Genomic DNA, 17074 nt, shown 5'->3' with positions numbered 1-17074 from the left:
TGTAATTGAAATTGGAATCTTTCATCGAACATTGTTGCGTCTTTAGGGTTGGAACTTGGAAGGAGAAAAAGATGAAGAGTAGATATATTTTTTTTTTCAGATTTGATTTTTTTGTTTTTGGTTTTAAATTATTTAAAATTAAAAAATTAAAGTTAATTAAATTTAGATGTTTATTAAATTTAAAAGGATAGTATTTATCAAAGCTAAAAATAAGAATATTTACATTTTCTTTAAAAGTAAATAAAAAGAGTTTTTTGGTCTCTTTTTAATAAGTTAGAGTTAATAGTCAAAATCGTCTTTTAAAGATTATCTGATCTCTATTTTAGTCTCTAAAAGATAAAATTAATCAAATTAGTCCCTGAATGATAATTGCTTTGATGGAATTCGTCCTTCCGTCAACTGTGACTAACGTTTGCTGACGTTAAACGTTAATTGACAGCGTAAAGCATTCTAAAACGACGTAGTTTTGTTCTTTTTCACTCCAAGGATTGAAACGACGCTGTTTGATGTCCAGAATGAGATATTTAACCACGTTTCTTCCCATTACCACCTTTCATAACAGTCATTCTTCTGTTTCGCTCCAAAAATCTCTTTCTTTTTTCTTTCTTTTTTCGGCGTGAAATGCTTATGTCTGAGATAGTGTATTGTGGTGGTGCTGCGTGATCTTGCGGTGTTCAAAATCCTTAATTTGGAGGGCTTCCGGCGACCCTTTTGTGATTTGGGTGCGAGTTAGGTAAACGGAGACGGTAGCGGTGGCATAGGTTCTAATAATGATGGCAACTGTGGTTACTGTGACATGAGCTACTATATAGCCGTATTTTCTCATGCGGGTCTTTCTACCGTGGGTTGTCAAGAGGACAATGAGGGTTCTTGATCAATTAAGATTTTTTATGGTAAATCACCTTTTTCTCTTAATCTTTCTGTTTTATTTGTGGAATTTATTGTTATTTTTCTCAAATGCAAATCTATGTTAGTTTCTAATTTAAAGTTGGTAGTTTTGCTTTTGTTCTGTTGTGATTTTTAGTTTCATTATTTTCATGAGAGAAATTAATTTAAATTTTGAATGGGAAGATTTATTTTAGTGTGGATTATTTTTTGTTTCATGGAGGTAGATGGAAGATGGGGTTTGAACACAACAAAAACAGAAAAAGAAGAAGGCGATTGGGTCACGAAACCCAGCTCCTGGCTTAACCTTTATCCCCAATGCATGTGTAAGTGGAAAAAGGAGAAGGTGATTGAGAGAGCGATGGAACTTCGGAGAAGAATGCAGAACGACACCGTTTATTTTGCTGTGCTGTTACTTCACGTTCTATGTTAACTGCAGTATCAAGAAATTAACGGAAGGATGAACGTGATTAAAAAATAATCATTTGGGGATGAATTTGATTAATTTTATTTTTCGAGAACTAAAATGGAGATCGAAGTATCTTTCGAAGACGATTTTGACTATTAACTCTAATATTTTAAATTTTATTTTTAAAGAGTAAAATTTGATCTTTCATCATTTATTTTATCAATAGAATTAAGAAAAAATATAAGAAGTGAAAGATCAAATTTTATTCTTTAAAATAAAATTCAAAATTTAGAAAATTCAAATGCCTAAAATACCTAAAGGATAAATAGATTAGAGTGTCTTATTCCTAATAACCTGTTAAGTGTTAACCCCAGTCAAAAATAGGTAGAATCGCAGAAAGAAAAACAAATGGCGGAAACCGAAAAACATTCCGATTAATATTGCTAATTCTTATTAGTCAAGTTACTCACAACATTATTTTTTCAATTTTATTTACATTTATTTGAAGTGACAGTGAAGACAAAAGAAATATCTAAATCAGATCAAACAGTAGAGAGAACAGAAGGGTGGTTCACTAGTTTTTGGGGCTGCTACGCAAAATCAGGGATTAATTAATTGATTTACTCTTTTATAAAAGATCAGACATCGTAACTTACAACTTTCCGTCTTTCTCCTTCTTCCTCCTTCACCCTTCAAAGAAAAGTGAAAACAATACACTGAGAACAAAAAGAGTAAGATATTTTTCTAATTTGAGATTCAAGAAGGTGGATATGATGAAGAAGTGCGAACTGTGCAAGGTTAGGGCTAGGACTTTCTGCGAGTCGGACCAGGCTAGCTTATGCTGGACCTGCGACGCTAATGTTCACGGTGCTAACTTCCTTGTGGCTAAGCACTCCAGGACGCTCCTCTGCCGCGACTGTTACTCACTTACGCCGTGGAAAGCCACCGGCGCCGCACTCCTTAACGCCGTTTCCCTCTGCCACAGTTGTTCCAAGGGAGAACAAGAAAAACCAAAAGAAGAAGAGAGCGAAGGGGAAAATAACGACGAGACAGAAATCGAAGACGACGACGACGACGACGGTTTCGAAGATGTGGACGGAGAAAATCAGGTTGTGCCTTGGTGCTCTTCCACCACCCCGCCGCCTCCGCCGTCGAGTTCCGCCGGCAGCGAAGAGTCCGGGTTCGGCGCTGGAGATGGTTTTGACCTGGCGACGTCGTTGAAACGACGGCGTGACGTCGACGCTTCGGATCGTGACCTTCAGGTTTGTTATGTACGAAGAATGCATTAGATTAAATAATTTCTTAAGAAAAAATGCGATAGATATTTTTAAACTTTGGTAACTGTTAAGTGAAAATTGTTTAGAAGTTTTGATTTATCAGCACTCCTTTGAAATTTGGGCGAACAACGATGATTTCTTTCTCTCTTCTTTTTTTTCGTGTGTTTCGTTTCTTTTATTGGTTAGGAAGCCTCGAACGCTTCGATTTGTGAGCGGCGGAGGGTGGCAGAGGACCACCACTGAAGTGGTTGGCGTGACGGTGGAGATTGAGGCAGCGTTTGATGTTGGGACGCTAATTTTAACGACGTCGTTGGCATGAAGATATTTTGAGCTCTTTGATTATTTTACTATTTAACTTGCTTTCTGATCTAGCCCGCTTATAACACCACTGCTTACTTTTGACCAGTAGTTCATTGACCAGCACTGCTTGTTCGTAGAACGGTAGAAGATTGACATTAGAATTTTCCTTTTTCTTCGTTCTCAAAATGTAGATATAGATATAACTTATAAATATGTATTTTGAAGCTGATGATGTAAATTTTAATTTCTCTCAACTCTTTTTAATTATTTTTCATTTATTTTATTTTAGAGTTGTATATTTCAGTGTATGCATGAATTAGTTGTTGCCAAAAAAAATTATGTGATATCACTTTCTACCCCTGAGTGCTATGGGCTTATTATCTGTTCCTAAATATATACTGGACCTAATTTTTAAATCATAATCTGATCTTAGATTCGATGAAATTTATACATATTCAGACCACAATTATATCGGGTAAAAATTGGGTGAAAATCGGACCTTTATTAACAATTTATAAAAGAAGATAAAACTTGTTAGTTATTACAAAGAAGTTAGTAGTTGTAACACCCTACTACACAGAGTTTTACGTTTAAGTCATAGAATAGAGGTATTGTGGTGTTACAGGCCAAGAGAAAAGATTACCTGCGTGCTAAGAAATCTAAAAGGTATTGATAAAGACAAACCAAGAGAAAAGGAAAACCAAGAAAACAGCATGACTAGCTCCTGACTCAGTCTGCGAAGCTAAGGCTGGCCGGAGGATATATATATCTCAAATTATATCAAAATACCAAAATAAACTCATATCTCTCCCTCAACCTTTATGAGGAGCAGCATACACAAGTTACTTGGAGAGTAAGCTAAACACATATATACATATATATAAACAGAAACCCAAAATACACCCAGGAACTACTTCGCTTCAAGGATCCAGACGCCTAGCGAAGAGCCTCTCGACATGCACCTGAAAAACAACAACACAGTATGGGATGAGAACCGGAGGTTCTCAACATGGTAAAAGTACCACGCGTATAATAAATAAGGCCCTGAGAATACCAGAGACAATTCTAGAACTCCGTCATTCAGTTATCGAACTTAATTTCTAAAACAGTAGCCATAAATAGAGGTAGGTAACCTAACATTCCTAAACTTACTCACTTTGTAAACCTAATGTAACTCCAAACCATATCACCCTTTCCTCCGTCCCTCTGTCATCCATAACTCAACAGAGACAAGCAACCAAACAAGTTTACGCACAGATAATGGGCAGATAGTGCAAGTAGCAAGTATACAGGTAACAAACAAACAAATGCACATGATACATGCCTGTCCTATGGATGATGAGGCTCATCTGTCGGTTATCCAGCTAACCCGACAAATCCGAAAACCTTAGATTGTCCCCCATCGCGCATCCCCAAGAGTCTATGCATAGATTTCACAATCAATTATCATTCAAGTCATTCAATGAGGGCTATCCATACCCAAGAATTTATACGTGCCCGGTCACTTTTATGACGTAGGGTCAACAGGTACAGTAAATATCATTCATCCACTATCCTAGAAAAGGTTAAGCCACAAAGAAGGAGTGAGAGAAAAGAAAAAAGAAAAGGATGAGAGATATGTCTATTTTTAGTCATCTTACATAATATTTTAGTATTATGCTCCACCTTTAGGTAATTTTGCTTATAACATCTTATTATGTTTGAAGGTAGCTGTTATATCTCTCATTGATCAAGTAGTATTTTTATTGCCTTTTCTCAAGCACAATTTTTACCACTATTGACCACATCATTTTGACCTCCTTTGGAATATTGCCCTCCATGGACAATTTTCAACAATCGAAAATTCAGTTCAACCATGATTATTCATCTGGTCAATTAAAAAGGGATAAATTGTTCTTTCGGTAGACCTCACAGATTAGCTATGAGGAACCTTCTTCAAGGTGGATCTAATCATTGACAGCACGATGTTATGGTTCTCCTCTAGTGTTCTAAACATAATGTGTGCCATCTAAACAGAAGAAAATAAAAAAAATTTGACGAAACAAAAAAAAGAACAAAATGAAAGAATACGGTCAGAGCAACAGTAAAGTAAAGGTAATAAAACATAAAAAATATATAAAGAGTAATAAAATTTAAAAATTACATAATATTTTTTATTTTTATGTATACTTTATATACTCTTTCAATTTTATTAAAATGCATCACAGATCAAGTAATAGAGATCTTAGCAAAAGTAAAAAAAATCAAATAATGACTACTAAAAAAAATACAAAATCAAAATGAATTCCAAGCTAAAAATTTGAGATCTGCAACCAACAAAAGAATACTGCGAAAACAAAAAAAATTAGCAGAGAGAAAATAAAATAGTAAGTGTGAATATAAATTCACACATAAAAGACAAATAGTAAAAATGAGCACTAGGAGAGAATGGACAAGTTTTATTGTTCAATTATATGTATTAAAAATAGTTAGCCAAATTACAAACACACTAGTATTGACACATTATTTTCTCTTTACACTTACAGTAAACTAATAATTGTAGACATTGATCGATATGGTGTTGAATTATTACCGAATAAGATAATTCAATGTATTAGTTTTGAATATATTTTATGTTAAATTTTATAATTGTATAAATAATAGAAAAATCAAAATATATAAAGCGCATGTATATTCACAAAAATATGTTTCAAAAAATTCATCGAGAAGTCAACCTATACTGGTATTTCATTTGTCATGTCAGACAATATTGATTTTAAATGTACATTATTTAAACTATCACTCAAATTTTTTGTAATTTTTTCATAAACAAATACAGGCATATTATGAAGGTAACATAAATTATTAATTTATTACTTATGAACAGTTAAATAATGTATAAAAAATATTATGTTAGCTATTTTTTATACTAAATAACATCTAAACATATAATATCAGTATAACTAAAAATATTAAATAAAAAAGTATATTATTCTAACTTGTTAACCAAGAATATAAATAGTTAATTTGTTTTTTTATAAAAGAAGCCTTGAACAGTGTTTTTTGCTTTATATTTTCTTTGTCTTTTAATATTAATTTTTTCTTAAATCTTGCTTTCCTTTTTAGATTTCTACATAGTATTAGTTGCATCCTTACTCATTGAATTTGGACTTCTTTTTTCCTTTCATAAAAGGAAAAAATAAAGGAGAGTTTATGGTGCAGAAAATTCTAAGGCCTTTGCATTAGTAGGGTCTTTATCTGGGGATGGTATCGCGATGGTGACAGGTAAGCAGGGTGATTCTCGTCCACCAAGTGTCAGTTTTACCAAGGAGGCAAAGAGCTGTCTAGTTGAACCTTATAAGGAAGCCATCGTGATCAAGGTGCTGGATAAGTATTATGGCTACACGGCTCTCATGCATAAGCTTCGGATAGTATGGCGCATCAAAGGAGGGTTTGATTTGTTGGATGTGGGGTTTGGATATTTTTTGGTTAAATTTGATATTGCTGTGGATCGTGAGAAAGTCATTCTTGGTGGCCCGTGGTTGATAGACGGTCACTATGTTGCAGTAAAGCCATGGGATGTGGATTTTAGGCCATGCGAAAAATCCTTTGGATCAACGCTGGTATGGATTCGAGTCTCGGGACTTCCAATTTGGTGCTACCAGGAACAAGCAATGCTGCGAATTGCTTCTGCAATAGGGATTCCGGTGAAAGTAGATTTGGCTACTAAGCTTGCAGAAAGAGGAAAATATGCCCGAGCTTGTGTTCAAATTAATCTTGAGTTGCCTGTAATCAAACATATTATAGTGGAGGGTGTGACTTATGAGGTGGAGTACGAGAGTTTACAGTTGATTTGTGCTACTTGTGCACGATATGGGCATGATAAATCGTTGTGCATGGAGAAGGAGTCCTTGGAAGGAAACGAAAATTCCTTTGGTGATGAAAAAAATAATGAAGCCCCGACATTAGTGCCACATAACAATCATGAGATTCAACAAGATGCTGAATCAGAAGCTGGTGATTTGGGTGAGAATCCTCGTAATTTGGGTGAGAAATTAGGAGTTGTTAAAGGGAAGGATGTAGTTATGGAATCATTGGCTCCTCATGTGCCTGATGGTCATGTTAATGAGGCATGCATGGATGATGGAGAGGGCTGGCAACAAGTGCTGCGTAAGGGAAAATTCACAATGGGTCAGTCATCAGGTTTGAAGGACCAAGATGGAAAGCAGCACAAGTTTGGTTCGAGAAAGGTTCCAAGGCCCAATTTGCATGGTGATGGAGGCAAATCAATTGGCATTAGGAAGGGGAAGCGAGAAAAACATGAAATTGCGCCATCTCCATCGCGCAGAACTCCTGCACGTCGTGGAATCTCTCTACGGAAGCGTCCTCGGCCTTCCTCCTTGCAGAACTCGCCAGTTGATAAAAATGGTGGCACAACGGAGGAAACCTTAGTAGATGGAAGCATGGCAGGTGCAGTGTCAGGAGGTCCAAAGGTGGCAATTATTGAGGATTAGAGTGTGCCAGTACTGCAGGACAAACCACCTATTGAGGTTGGTGATTCTGTTTAGAGTTTATGTTCTTATTTATTCTGTCCCTATTATTTATGGATAGTTTAAATATGATTGTTTGGAATATTAGGGTTGCTTCTAATAAGTTAGCCCGGGTGCATTGTAAGGAACTTGTTAGGAAATTTAGACCTGTTTTCTTTATTGTGGTTGAAACTCACTCCCCTTTTCAGCATTTAAAATTATTTTGGAAAAGGTTGGGGTATCACTCTGTTGGTATAGTAGAAGCTGAGGGGCATAAGGGAGGTATTTGGTTTCTATCCTCTATGAAGGGTGTTTGTTGTAAGTTCATTGATGCTTTTGATCAGGGTGTTACTGTTGAGGTTCACTTTGATAATTTAATTTGGAGGTATAGTGGTATTTATGGTAGTCCTCAATTTAATAAAAGGGTTCTCCTTTGGGATTATCTTGTTGCACAATCCATGGTTTTTCAAGGACCTTGGATTGTTCTTGGTGATTTTAATGAAGTCAAATTTTCTCATGAATCTAAGGGCTGTCAATTTTCGCATCAAAGAGCCGACATGTTTGCTACTTCATTAGGGGATAGTGGTTTGTTTGATCTGAAGACTATTGGGAGGCGATTTTCTTGGTACAGGAGGGTGAAAAATTATGTTGACGTGGCAAAAAAGCTTGATCGAGTCTGTATAAATAGTAGTTAGTTATCTATCTTTCCAGAAGCTTATGCAGAAGTTTTAAATAGGCTTCAGTCTGATCATTGCCCTATTCTGGTGCGTTGTAAAGGTCGTCCTCAGCCTAAAGGGAATCGACCTTTTCGATTTGTTGCTGCTTGGGCTACTCATCCTGGGTATAGGGATATTGTGAACCAGTCATGGTGGTCTGGTAATAGAGGAATTCATGGCAAGCTTTCGGAAGTACAGAAGAATTCACTAGAGTTTAACTCGAAGGTATTTGGTAACATTTTTGTTAAGAAATGTGAATTAGAGCAGCAGATTAATTATTTACAAAAGCATTTGGAAGTGGTGGATAGTATTTATTTGCGTCAGAAAGAGCAACAGTTGCTTGATGATTATAATAATACTCTAGTGCAAGAAGAGTTCCTATGGTTCCAAAAGTCCATAGAGCAGTGGGTAAGGTTCGGGGATAGGAATACAAGATTCTTTCATATTCAAACTCTTGCGCGAAGGAAGCATAATAAGATTCATGACCTTTTTCTCAAGGATGGAGTGTGGAAAACTGATCCAGAGGTTCTGAGTCAAGAAGCAGAGTCTTTCTATAAAAGCTTATTCTGTCATTTGGATGATGTTGATTTGGGTTGCCTTGGTGATGTGCCTCTTCCTTCTCTGAATGAGGAAGCTTGCAATAACCTTACGGCACCAGTTACTATGGAGGAAGTCAAAGCAGCTATTTTTCACATGAACTCTTTTAAAGCTCCGGGTCCTGATAGGTTTCAAGCTTTCTTCTTCAAAGAATATTGGGAGATCATTGGTCTTGATGTTTGGAAGATGGTTAAGCAGGCATTCTCCGGTGTTCCTCTTGATCCGAGAATGTTGGAGACTTTACTGGTTCTCATTCCAAAGGTTGAATCACCGGTATCTATGAAAGATTTCAGGCCGATTAGTCTCTGCAATGTAGTTTACAAGATCATCACGAAGGTCCTTGTTAATAGGCTTCGTCCTCATCTTGCGGAGATTGTTGGCCCGCTTCAAGGAGGATTTATTCCGGGACGAGGAACTCCTGACAACATCATTATTGCTCAAGAAGTCCTCCACTTTATGAAGAAGACTAAATTAAAGAAAGGAACACTGGCCTTTAAGATTGATCTGGAGAAAGATTATGACAGAGTTGACTGGAGGTTTTTAGCTCATACCCTTAAAAGCTTTGGTTTTCCTATTCCTACACTTAATTTGATTATGAATTATGTCACTGCTTCTTCCTTATCTATTCTTTGGAATGGGAGTCGTCTGAATGGCTTTACTCCTAGCCGAGGTCTTAGACAAGGAGACCCTATGTCACCCTATCTTTTTGTGTTGTGTATGGAGCGATTGGCATGCTTTATTAGTCATCAGGTTGATTTGGGCTTGTGGGAGCCGGTTGCTATTTCTAGAGGAGGACCAAGAATATCCCACTTAATGTTTGTAGATGACTTGCTTCTGTTCTGTAAAGCTACAAAGAGACAAGTGCAAAATGTGATGTTGATTTTAGAGACTTTTTGTAAAGCATCTGGGATGAAGATTAATGTCGAGAAGTCTAAAGCGCTTTGCTCCAAGAATGTCTCTACAACAAGGAAAGAGGTTTTCACTGGGGTATCCTCTATCAGATTTGTCCAGGACTTGGGCAAGTATCTTGGAGTTACCCTTAGCCATTCTAGGGTGAATCGTTCAGCTTTCAATGGTGTCCTAGATAAGATTTGGAGTAGGCTAGCAAGCTGGAAATGAAGTTTACTCAATCGGGCTGGTAGGCTCTGCTTGGTTAATTCAGTTGCTGCTGCTATTCCCACGTACCAGATGCAAGTCTCTATTTTTCCCAAAGGAATCATTAGTAAATTGGAGTCTATGATGAGGAATTTTCTTTGGAAAGGACAAGTTGATGGAAGAGGATTGAATCTTGTTAGTTGGAAGGTACTGGTTACTCCAAAAAAATATGGAGGTTTGGGGATTAGAGATCCTTATTGTGTAAATATTGCTCTTCTTGAGAAGCTAGTTTGGACTTTTTTCCAGCAGCCAAACAAGCTATGGGTCCAATTGTTGGATGCCAAATACCGATCATCTCTATATGACTGTTTTAGTTATTCTAAGAACAAGGACTCTCCCATTTGGAGGTGTCTTTGCAAGGCTTGGGAAGTGTTGAAGGATGGGTTTGCTTGGTGTATTGGAGATTTGAACCAGAATTTTTGATTTTCTAGCTGGAGGAGAGAAGGACGGTTATCTAATGAGATGGATTATGTTCACATTTCTTATTCGAATCTCCGGATACAGGATATTTGGTCGGTTGGTAGGTGGCATTTGGATACTCTTTATTCTCCTTTATCTCAAAATCTGAAAGATAATATTCTCTCTTACAATCCAGATGAACAAGCAGGTCCTGAAGTGGGTTAGTATTGGAGTGGGTCTGCTGCCAAAGTCTATGACTCACGCAATGGTTACTTGTGGTTGTGTAAACAGCTGTTTGGTTGGGAGGAGCGGGAGAATTGGCTTTGGCTTTGGCGTCAGCTTGTTTCGAAAAAGCATAAGTTTTTGGCTTGGTTGTGTCTTAAGGAGGCTCTTCCTATTGCAAGTTTTCGCTTTAGAAGAGGGATGTCGTCATCGGATAGGTGTCCAAGATGTCTTTCTAGCCAGGAATCGGTTTTACATTGTATTCGAGATTGTCCAAAAGCTCAGCTTGTCTGGCATAGGTTGAACTAATTTGTACGCATTCAACTTACACATATTTTTATTGGCACGTTATCTGAATTAATTCAAAATGAACTACTTATAAACGAATTAGAAAGGAATTGAATTGATTTGCCAAAAATTATGTTTATGAAAAATAAAAGGTTTAAATATATAGCTAAGGAATCCAAAAAAAAATTTTGATTAACATTGTACTTGATAGACTTGTGATTCTTTTCAAGAGTTTTCTCACTTCCAATTTCAGCAAGATATTCAATAATATCTAAAATAGAATAAGATAAAAATGATTTGTTGTTAATAAACTATGCTAAGAAAAATCGATAAAATAAATAAATTTTATCAATGAATTTATTTTTTTGCAAAATAATAAACTTATCAATCAAATAGATATAATCGAATCCAGAAACATAGAAAGTGTCAAAATTCACAAAACTAAATTTATATTGTGCAATACTTGATGATTTTGAAAGTCTATGCACATCGGTACGTTAGTTTAAATTCACCACGAGGCCTGGCAGTATGGACCCTATCCGCGGGTACCCAACCCGGTCGGGTAGGGTTGCCAATCCGATCTGCTGTGGGTAGGGTGCGGGTTGAGCCTCAACCCTACCCGCACCCCCCATAATATGTGTTATATACTTATATATGATTAAAAATGTTACATATGAGAGTTGAACCAAGGACCTTAAGCATGTGCAAAAACTTCTTGGCCACTAAACCAAATCTATAAATTTATAAATTGTACTCATTTATTTTTATAAAACATATTTCTCATTTAATGAGATATAAATACAATTTTTAACAATCTAGTGGCCTCTATTTTTGTCAACCTGCGGGTAGGATTAGGGTTGGGTATTTTTCAACCCGTGGGTAGGGTAGGGTTGAGTGTTGGTTAAAAACTCAACCCGCGGGTAGGGTTAGGGTTGGGTTCAAACCCTACCCTACCCTACCCATTGCCACCCCTATATACTCATGATGTGTAGTCTTGAAGTTACACATGTAGAACCCTACCACACAGAACTTTACACCTAGGATGTAAAATAGAGGTGGCGAGGCGCTACGACTTCTAAAAATAAAATATAAATATGCATAATATAGTTGGAAGAAATGTTTATCTAGGAGCCTTTGAAAGCAAAGCGTTAAATAGAAAAGCGCAACACTCACGACACATACACGATAAACGGAAAAGATAAGAGGAACAAACATAGAAATAACCAAAGAGAGTTCCAAGATACAAATATCAAAACTCAAGATTCGGCTTGCGAAGGTAAACCGGCTTGAGCTCATAAGTATATACACATATATATAGGAGAACCCAAAATAAGCCCACGGTACAAAGTTACAGAACATATTTCTCCAAAATAGCCTCTAAGAGGAAGTTAATATATCAGATACATAAGCGGTAGAGATAAAAGAGTCTACATATATACATATATCCAAAATAAAACTCTAAAGATAAGGATCTTCGCTATCAGAAGCTTCCAGTATGCCTCAACGAGGTGCCGCCTGTCCTGCATCTGAAAAACAACAATATTGTATGGAATGAGAACCGGAAATTCTCAGCATGGTAAAGGTTCCATGCACATAAGATATAAGGTCCTGAGAATGTGAGAGGCAATCCTAGAATGCCGTCACTCAGATTATAAACTTAAAGAACTAAAACAGAAACCATGAATCAGGGTAGTTTTCTAAGACTTTATAAACTTAACAAATTCCTTAAATATAACTAAAACTTAACTAGAACACCAAATCTTTTCCACCTTTCCTCCGTACCTCCATCTCCGGTAAAATGCACAGACAAACAAGCAAATAAAGGCAACCACAAGTAGAATACAAATAATACAAATAGCAAGTATAACAATTAGCATATTATAGTCACTTAGGCAATCCCAATTAATGCATAATCAAACAGAATCATACAAATGCATATGATGCATGCCTTTCCTACTGGCTGTGAGCTCACGTGTCGGTTAACTGTCAGAACCCGACACACCTGGTAGCTAACCCATATACCGTTTCTTGACTGTGCATCTCCAGGAGGTATAAGATCGGGGGATTAGTGCTCTACCACCTTCTCCTGGAAGTATACACTAGGAGAAAATAAATCGGGGGATTAGTGTCCTACCACCTTCCACTAGTGAGGCCGTGCCATACTGGTCGGGAGATTAGTGCCTTACCACCTTACAGACAGAGAGAGAAAAATTGTGAGGGAATACGTCGGGAAATTAGTGCCCTACCACCCTTCTCACATCCCGTAAAACACCATTACAATAAATGTTGGGGAATGAATCGAGGGATTAGCGCCCTACCATCTTCCCCGCACCTAACACATAAAATATCATCTCTATGTCCATTTATTCTCAAAATTCATCATCATCATTATTCCTTTACATTCATTATTTATAACCATGGTCTCACACATACATCTCATATATTTGCATTTTTATACATAATTCATTATTTGAAAGTCTTACTTCACCCCCAAGTTATCACCATTTCCTAACTTCATCTCATTACTAGGCCTAATACTGAGATCTAGGGGTAAAAGAGTAAAAACAGAGGTTTAGAGGTTTAAATTTATGTTTAAAATGCAAAAATCTCATTTGCTGAAAATAGGGGTCACGCATTTCTGAAAGGTCACGCGTATGCGTGGGCGTATAATTTTCTGTGCTCGCGTACACAAGCACCCTACTCGTGTACGCGAGATACCCAATCCGAATAGGTTGGTCGCGTCGCGCTCTGTAAGGCCTATATCGGTTGGGGAGGAGAACGAAGCATGCCTTATAAGGGTGTGAATACCTCTCCCTAGCATGACGCGTTTTGACGAGTGAGTGTGGGGGGCTTCGGCTATCATCCCTATCGTCAAAGGCAAAACCGTGAGGCCTTGTGTGCCAAAGAAGACAATATCGTGCTAGCAGATGGTCTGGGCTGTTACATAATTGTAAGGCCCACATCGGTTGAGGAGGAGAACGAAGCATACCTTATAAGGGTGTGGATACCTCTCCCTATCATGACGCGTTTTGACGAGTGAGTGTGGGGAGTTTCGGCTATCATCCCTATCGTCAAGGGCAAAACCGTGAGGCCTTGTGTGTCAAAGTGGACAATATCGTGCTAGCGGGTGATCTGAGCTGTTATAGATGGTATCAGAGCCGGACCCGGATCGATGTGCCAGCGAAGGCGCTGGGCTCCCTTAGGGGGGTGGATTGTAAGGCCCACATCGGTTGGGGAGGGAACGAAGCATGCCTTATAAGGGTGTGGATACCTCTCCCTAGCGTGACGCATTTTGACGAGTGAGTGTGGGGAGCTTCGGCTATCATCCCTATCATTAAGGGCAAAACCGTGAGGCCTTGTGTGCTAAAGCGGACAATATCGTGCTAGCGGGTGATCTGGCGGGCAAAACCGTGAGGTCTTGTGTGCCAAAGCGGACAATATCGTGCTAGCGGGTGATCTGGGCTGTTACACGCTCAGTGGTCGCGTACGCAAGTTATGCAGAACAACAAAAATGCTGAATGTTGCAGAATTTTCAACTTTGCACTCCAAACTTTTGACGCGCATAACTTTTTCGTTTTAAAATATTTTTCATCCGTTTTTTAAATAGCGTAAACTTCACGGATCTAATTTTCATTTGAAATAAGTTTGAAATAATTTGGGATCCGGAAGCCAAGTTATGACTCACCGAAGTTCGGCCAAAAATCAAATTTTCAAAAAGTTTGTAAACCTCTATTTTCACCAAAATCAAACTCAATGCCAACATACCACTCATACAAATAACATCACAACATACCATTTACAGTATCACATTCTCCACCTCCTACCACAAACATCCATACCTCAATTTCAAACAAGTCTCGTACATAAAAACCTCAACTATACCAACAAGATCATCAACTCAAATTCAATATCAATACTCTAAACATACAAACAGCACAACAAACTTTCAATTCAGCATCATAACCCCACATTCTATCAAAACTAAGCATACCTCAATCTTACATGCATTTTCTTTCAACATTTTCAATAATAGCATCAAAATCATAATCCTTAACATATTCATAACCAATATTTACCTTTACCACCATCAAAGTTGTCATTCATTTGCCTACTTACCACATCAACTTTATTCATGCCATAAAACCAACAATTTATCATTTCTCAACAAATCAAGCATGCATTTTCAACTAAACTACCAATTAAGTCCAATATTCTCAATCCAATTTATCCTAGGTCGTCTAGCCTAAGTTTTCACAAGACATTACATATTAAATATGAGAAACCTAAACCATACCTTGCCAGTTCCTCCCTAAGCTCAAAAATACCAAAATTCAAGCTTCAAGATTCCCAATTGATTCCAATGATTCCAGCCATCAAGAATTTATTCCAAGAGCTCCAATTCACCAATTCAAACCCCAATTTAACATAATTTTAATCTAATTCATACAATTCACTAAATTAGTACTAGGGTATATAAAATTGGACAAACCACAAGAATTTAGAGTTTTCTTATCTTACCCATTGATGATTGAAGTATAATCCAACAATTATCCAATGTTAGATTGCACCTAAACCACCAAAATCATCAAAATCACTCAAAACTTAAACCAGTTTCGTGGAGAAAGAGGGCACAGAGAACTGGGCATGAATTTTAGAGATACTTACCACTTTATTTAGATAAAATTGAAGAGGACTTCAAGACGAACGCGTGGCCACAAATGACTCGTGAATCGGAGCTCCGAATTGAAAGTTACAAGAATTTGAAGTTGGAAGTAGAATGTGGGTTAGGGTTCTCTTTACTCTTCTCTCTTCTCACCGTGGATCCCTTTCCACAAATTGAAAATAGAGTGTTGTGGCTGCAAGAGGGAAGAAAGGGGTTGAATGGGTTGTGCCTTGGGTCCAATATGGGTCCGATTCAACCAGTTTAGTCTGTTGACCTAATTTTAGGTCAAAATCTTTAAAATTAGTGTCAAAATTTTTGTTTTAATTAACTCTATCTTATATTACATTAAAATTTATATTTTTAATTTCATTATTAAAATTTAATTTATTGATTAATTATTCGCTAATTTCACGAGGTTTACAATCCACATTGCATCCAACACCAAATTATGTGATTTGATATGCCATTCGTTCTCTTATCAAATTCACAAATCGAGATACAAGAGCCTTCTTAACTGAAGCATGTATCTTTCCTCCCTATAAATGACAAACAAAAATCAAAGAATAATTAAACTGTGATAAATAAACACATTTGAAATATCAATAAGATAAATTTAATATTATTTAAAAAAAATGGTAAGAAACTCACGTTTTCATCGAGACAAACCATCTCAATTTAGTATGATAATTGAAAATTTCTATAACTCGGCACTGTCTATAACCTTATCGCTCGTACACGCTCGTATACGTACACACAAAATTTTAAAAGGAGTAATTAATTGTACTAAACAAATAAAGTGTGGTGCTATGCATCTCTAATTCGTACTTTTATAGTTGACTCATAGCTAAGATTTTCAGAAACCTAATTGACTTTGATTTGAATTTAAAATAAAAATCCCAACAACTAACTAAAAGATGATATAACGTAAACAAAATTATTATTGTTACAGAAAACTAATTGAATAATTATTAATTATTATCGTTATTAGCTTAGCAATAAATTTGAATTAATTCGAGTTGACTTATACAATAATTACGTGAACTTATTAGCTTAGGAGTAAATTTAAATTAATTTTTTAAAAAATTTTAATTTATGAGCAAATAACTTAAAATTAAAAAAATAATAATTTAATTAAATAATAATAATTTATAATTTATCTTTTAGAAATAAAATTCTAAAAATTTCTAGTGACGACACCTGAGCAAATAAATTTCCAAACTCAACGTATGAGCGCCACATTAGATTGAGAGCTCCTCATTTGTATTACTACTAGTGTTAAATTCGTACGATGCACGAGCTTACATTTTAAATTGACATGTTAAATCGAAAATAATATTTTATATTCATAAATTTTTCGAGTTTAGTATAATACTATCATCATCATCTATCTATTCTATTATATAAAAATTAGATTTTTACACATAATGATGGATCTGGAAAATGTTTTTTAATTTAATTATTTTAATTCATTCAATACAATTTATTACAATGACTTAATTATACGAACTAATTGATTTGATTAAATATTTAAATATTAATATAATTTATTAAAATTCATATTACTTAATTAATTATACTACATTAATTATAATTCGTTATATTAGTTAATTGGTTTATTCATTTATAAAGTTTAAAGTAAAATAAACAATTTGTTG

General features: G+C 36.2%; 1 protein-coding gene across 1 annotated transcript; it reads left to right on the top strand.

Annotated features, from left to right (window-relative positions):
- On the top strand, positions 1801 to 3167 carry LOC107629921 (zinc finger protein CONSTANS-LIKE 2). Its single transcript, XM_016332866.2, has 2 exons — positions 1801 to 2556; positions 2758 to 3167. Exons 1-2 carry the CDS (start codon positions 2065 to 2067, stop codon positions 2812 to 2814), a joined length of 549 nt encoding a protein of 182 aa, XP_016188352.1. The 5' UTR covers positions 1801 to 2064; the 3' UTR covers positions 2815 to 3167.

The sequence above is a fragment of the Arachis ipaensis genome, chromosome B03 (assembly GCF_000816755.2).
Source record: "Arachis ipaensis cultivar K30076 chromosome B03, Araip1.1, whole genome shotgun sequence".
Lineage (NCBI taxonomy): Eukaryota > Viridiplantae > Streptophyta > Magnoliopsida > Fabales > Fabaceae > Arachis > Arachis ipaensis.
The sequence above is the reverse complement of the archived record's forward strand: the minus strand, read 5'-3'. Positions and strand labels throughout refer to the sequence as shown.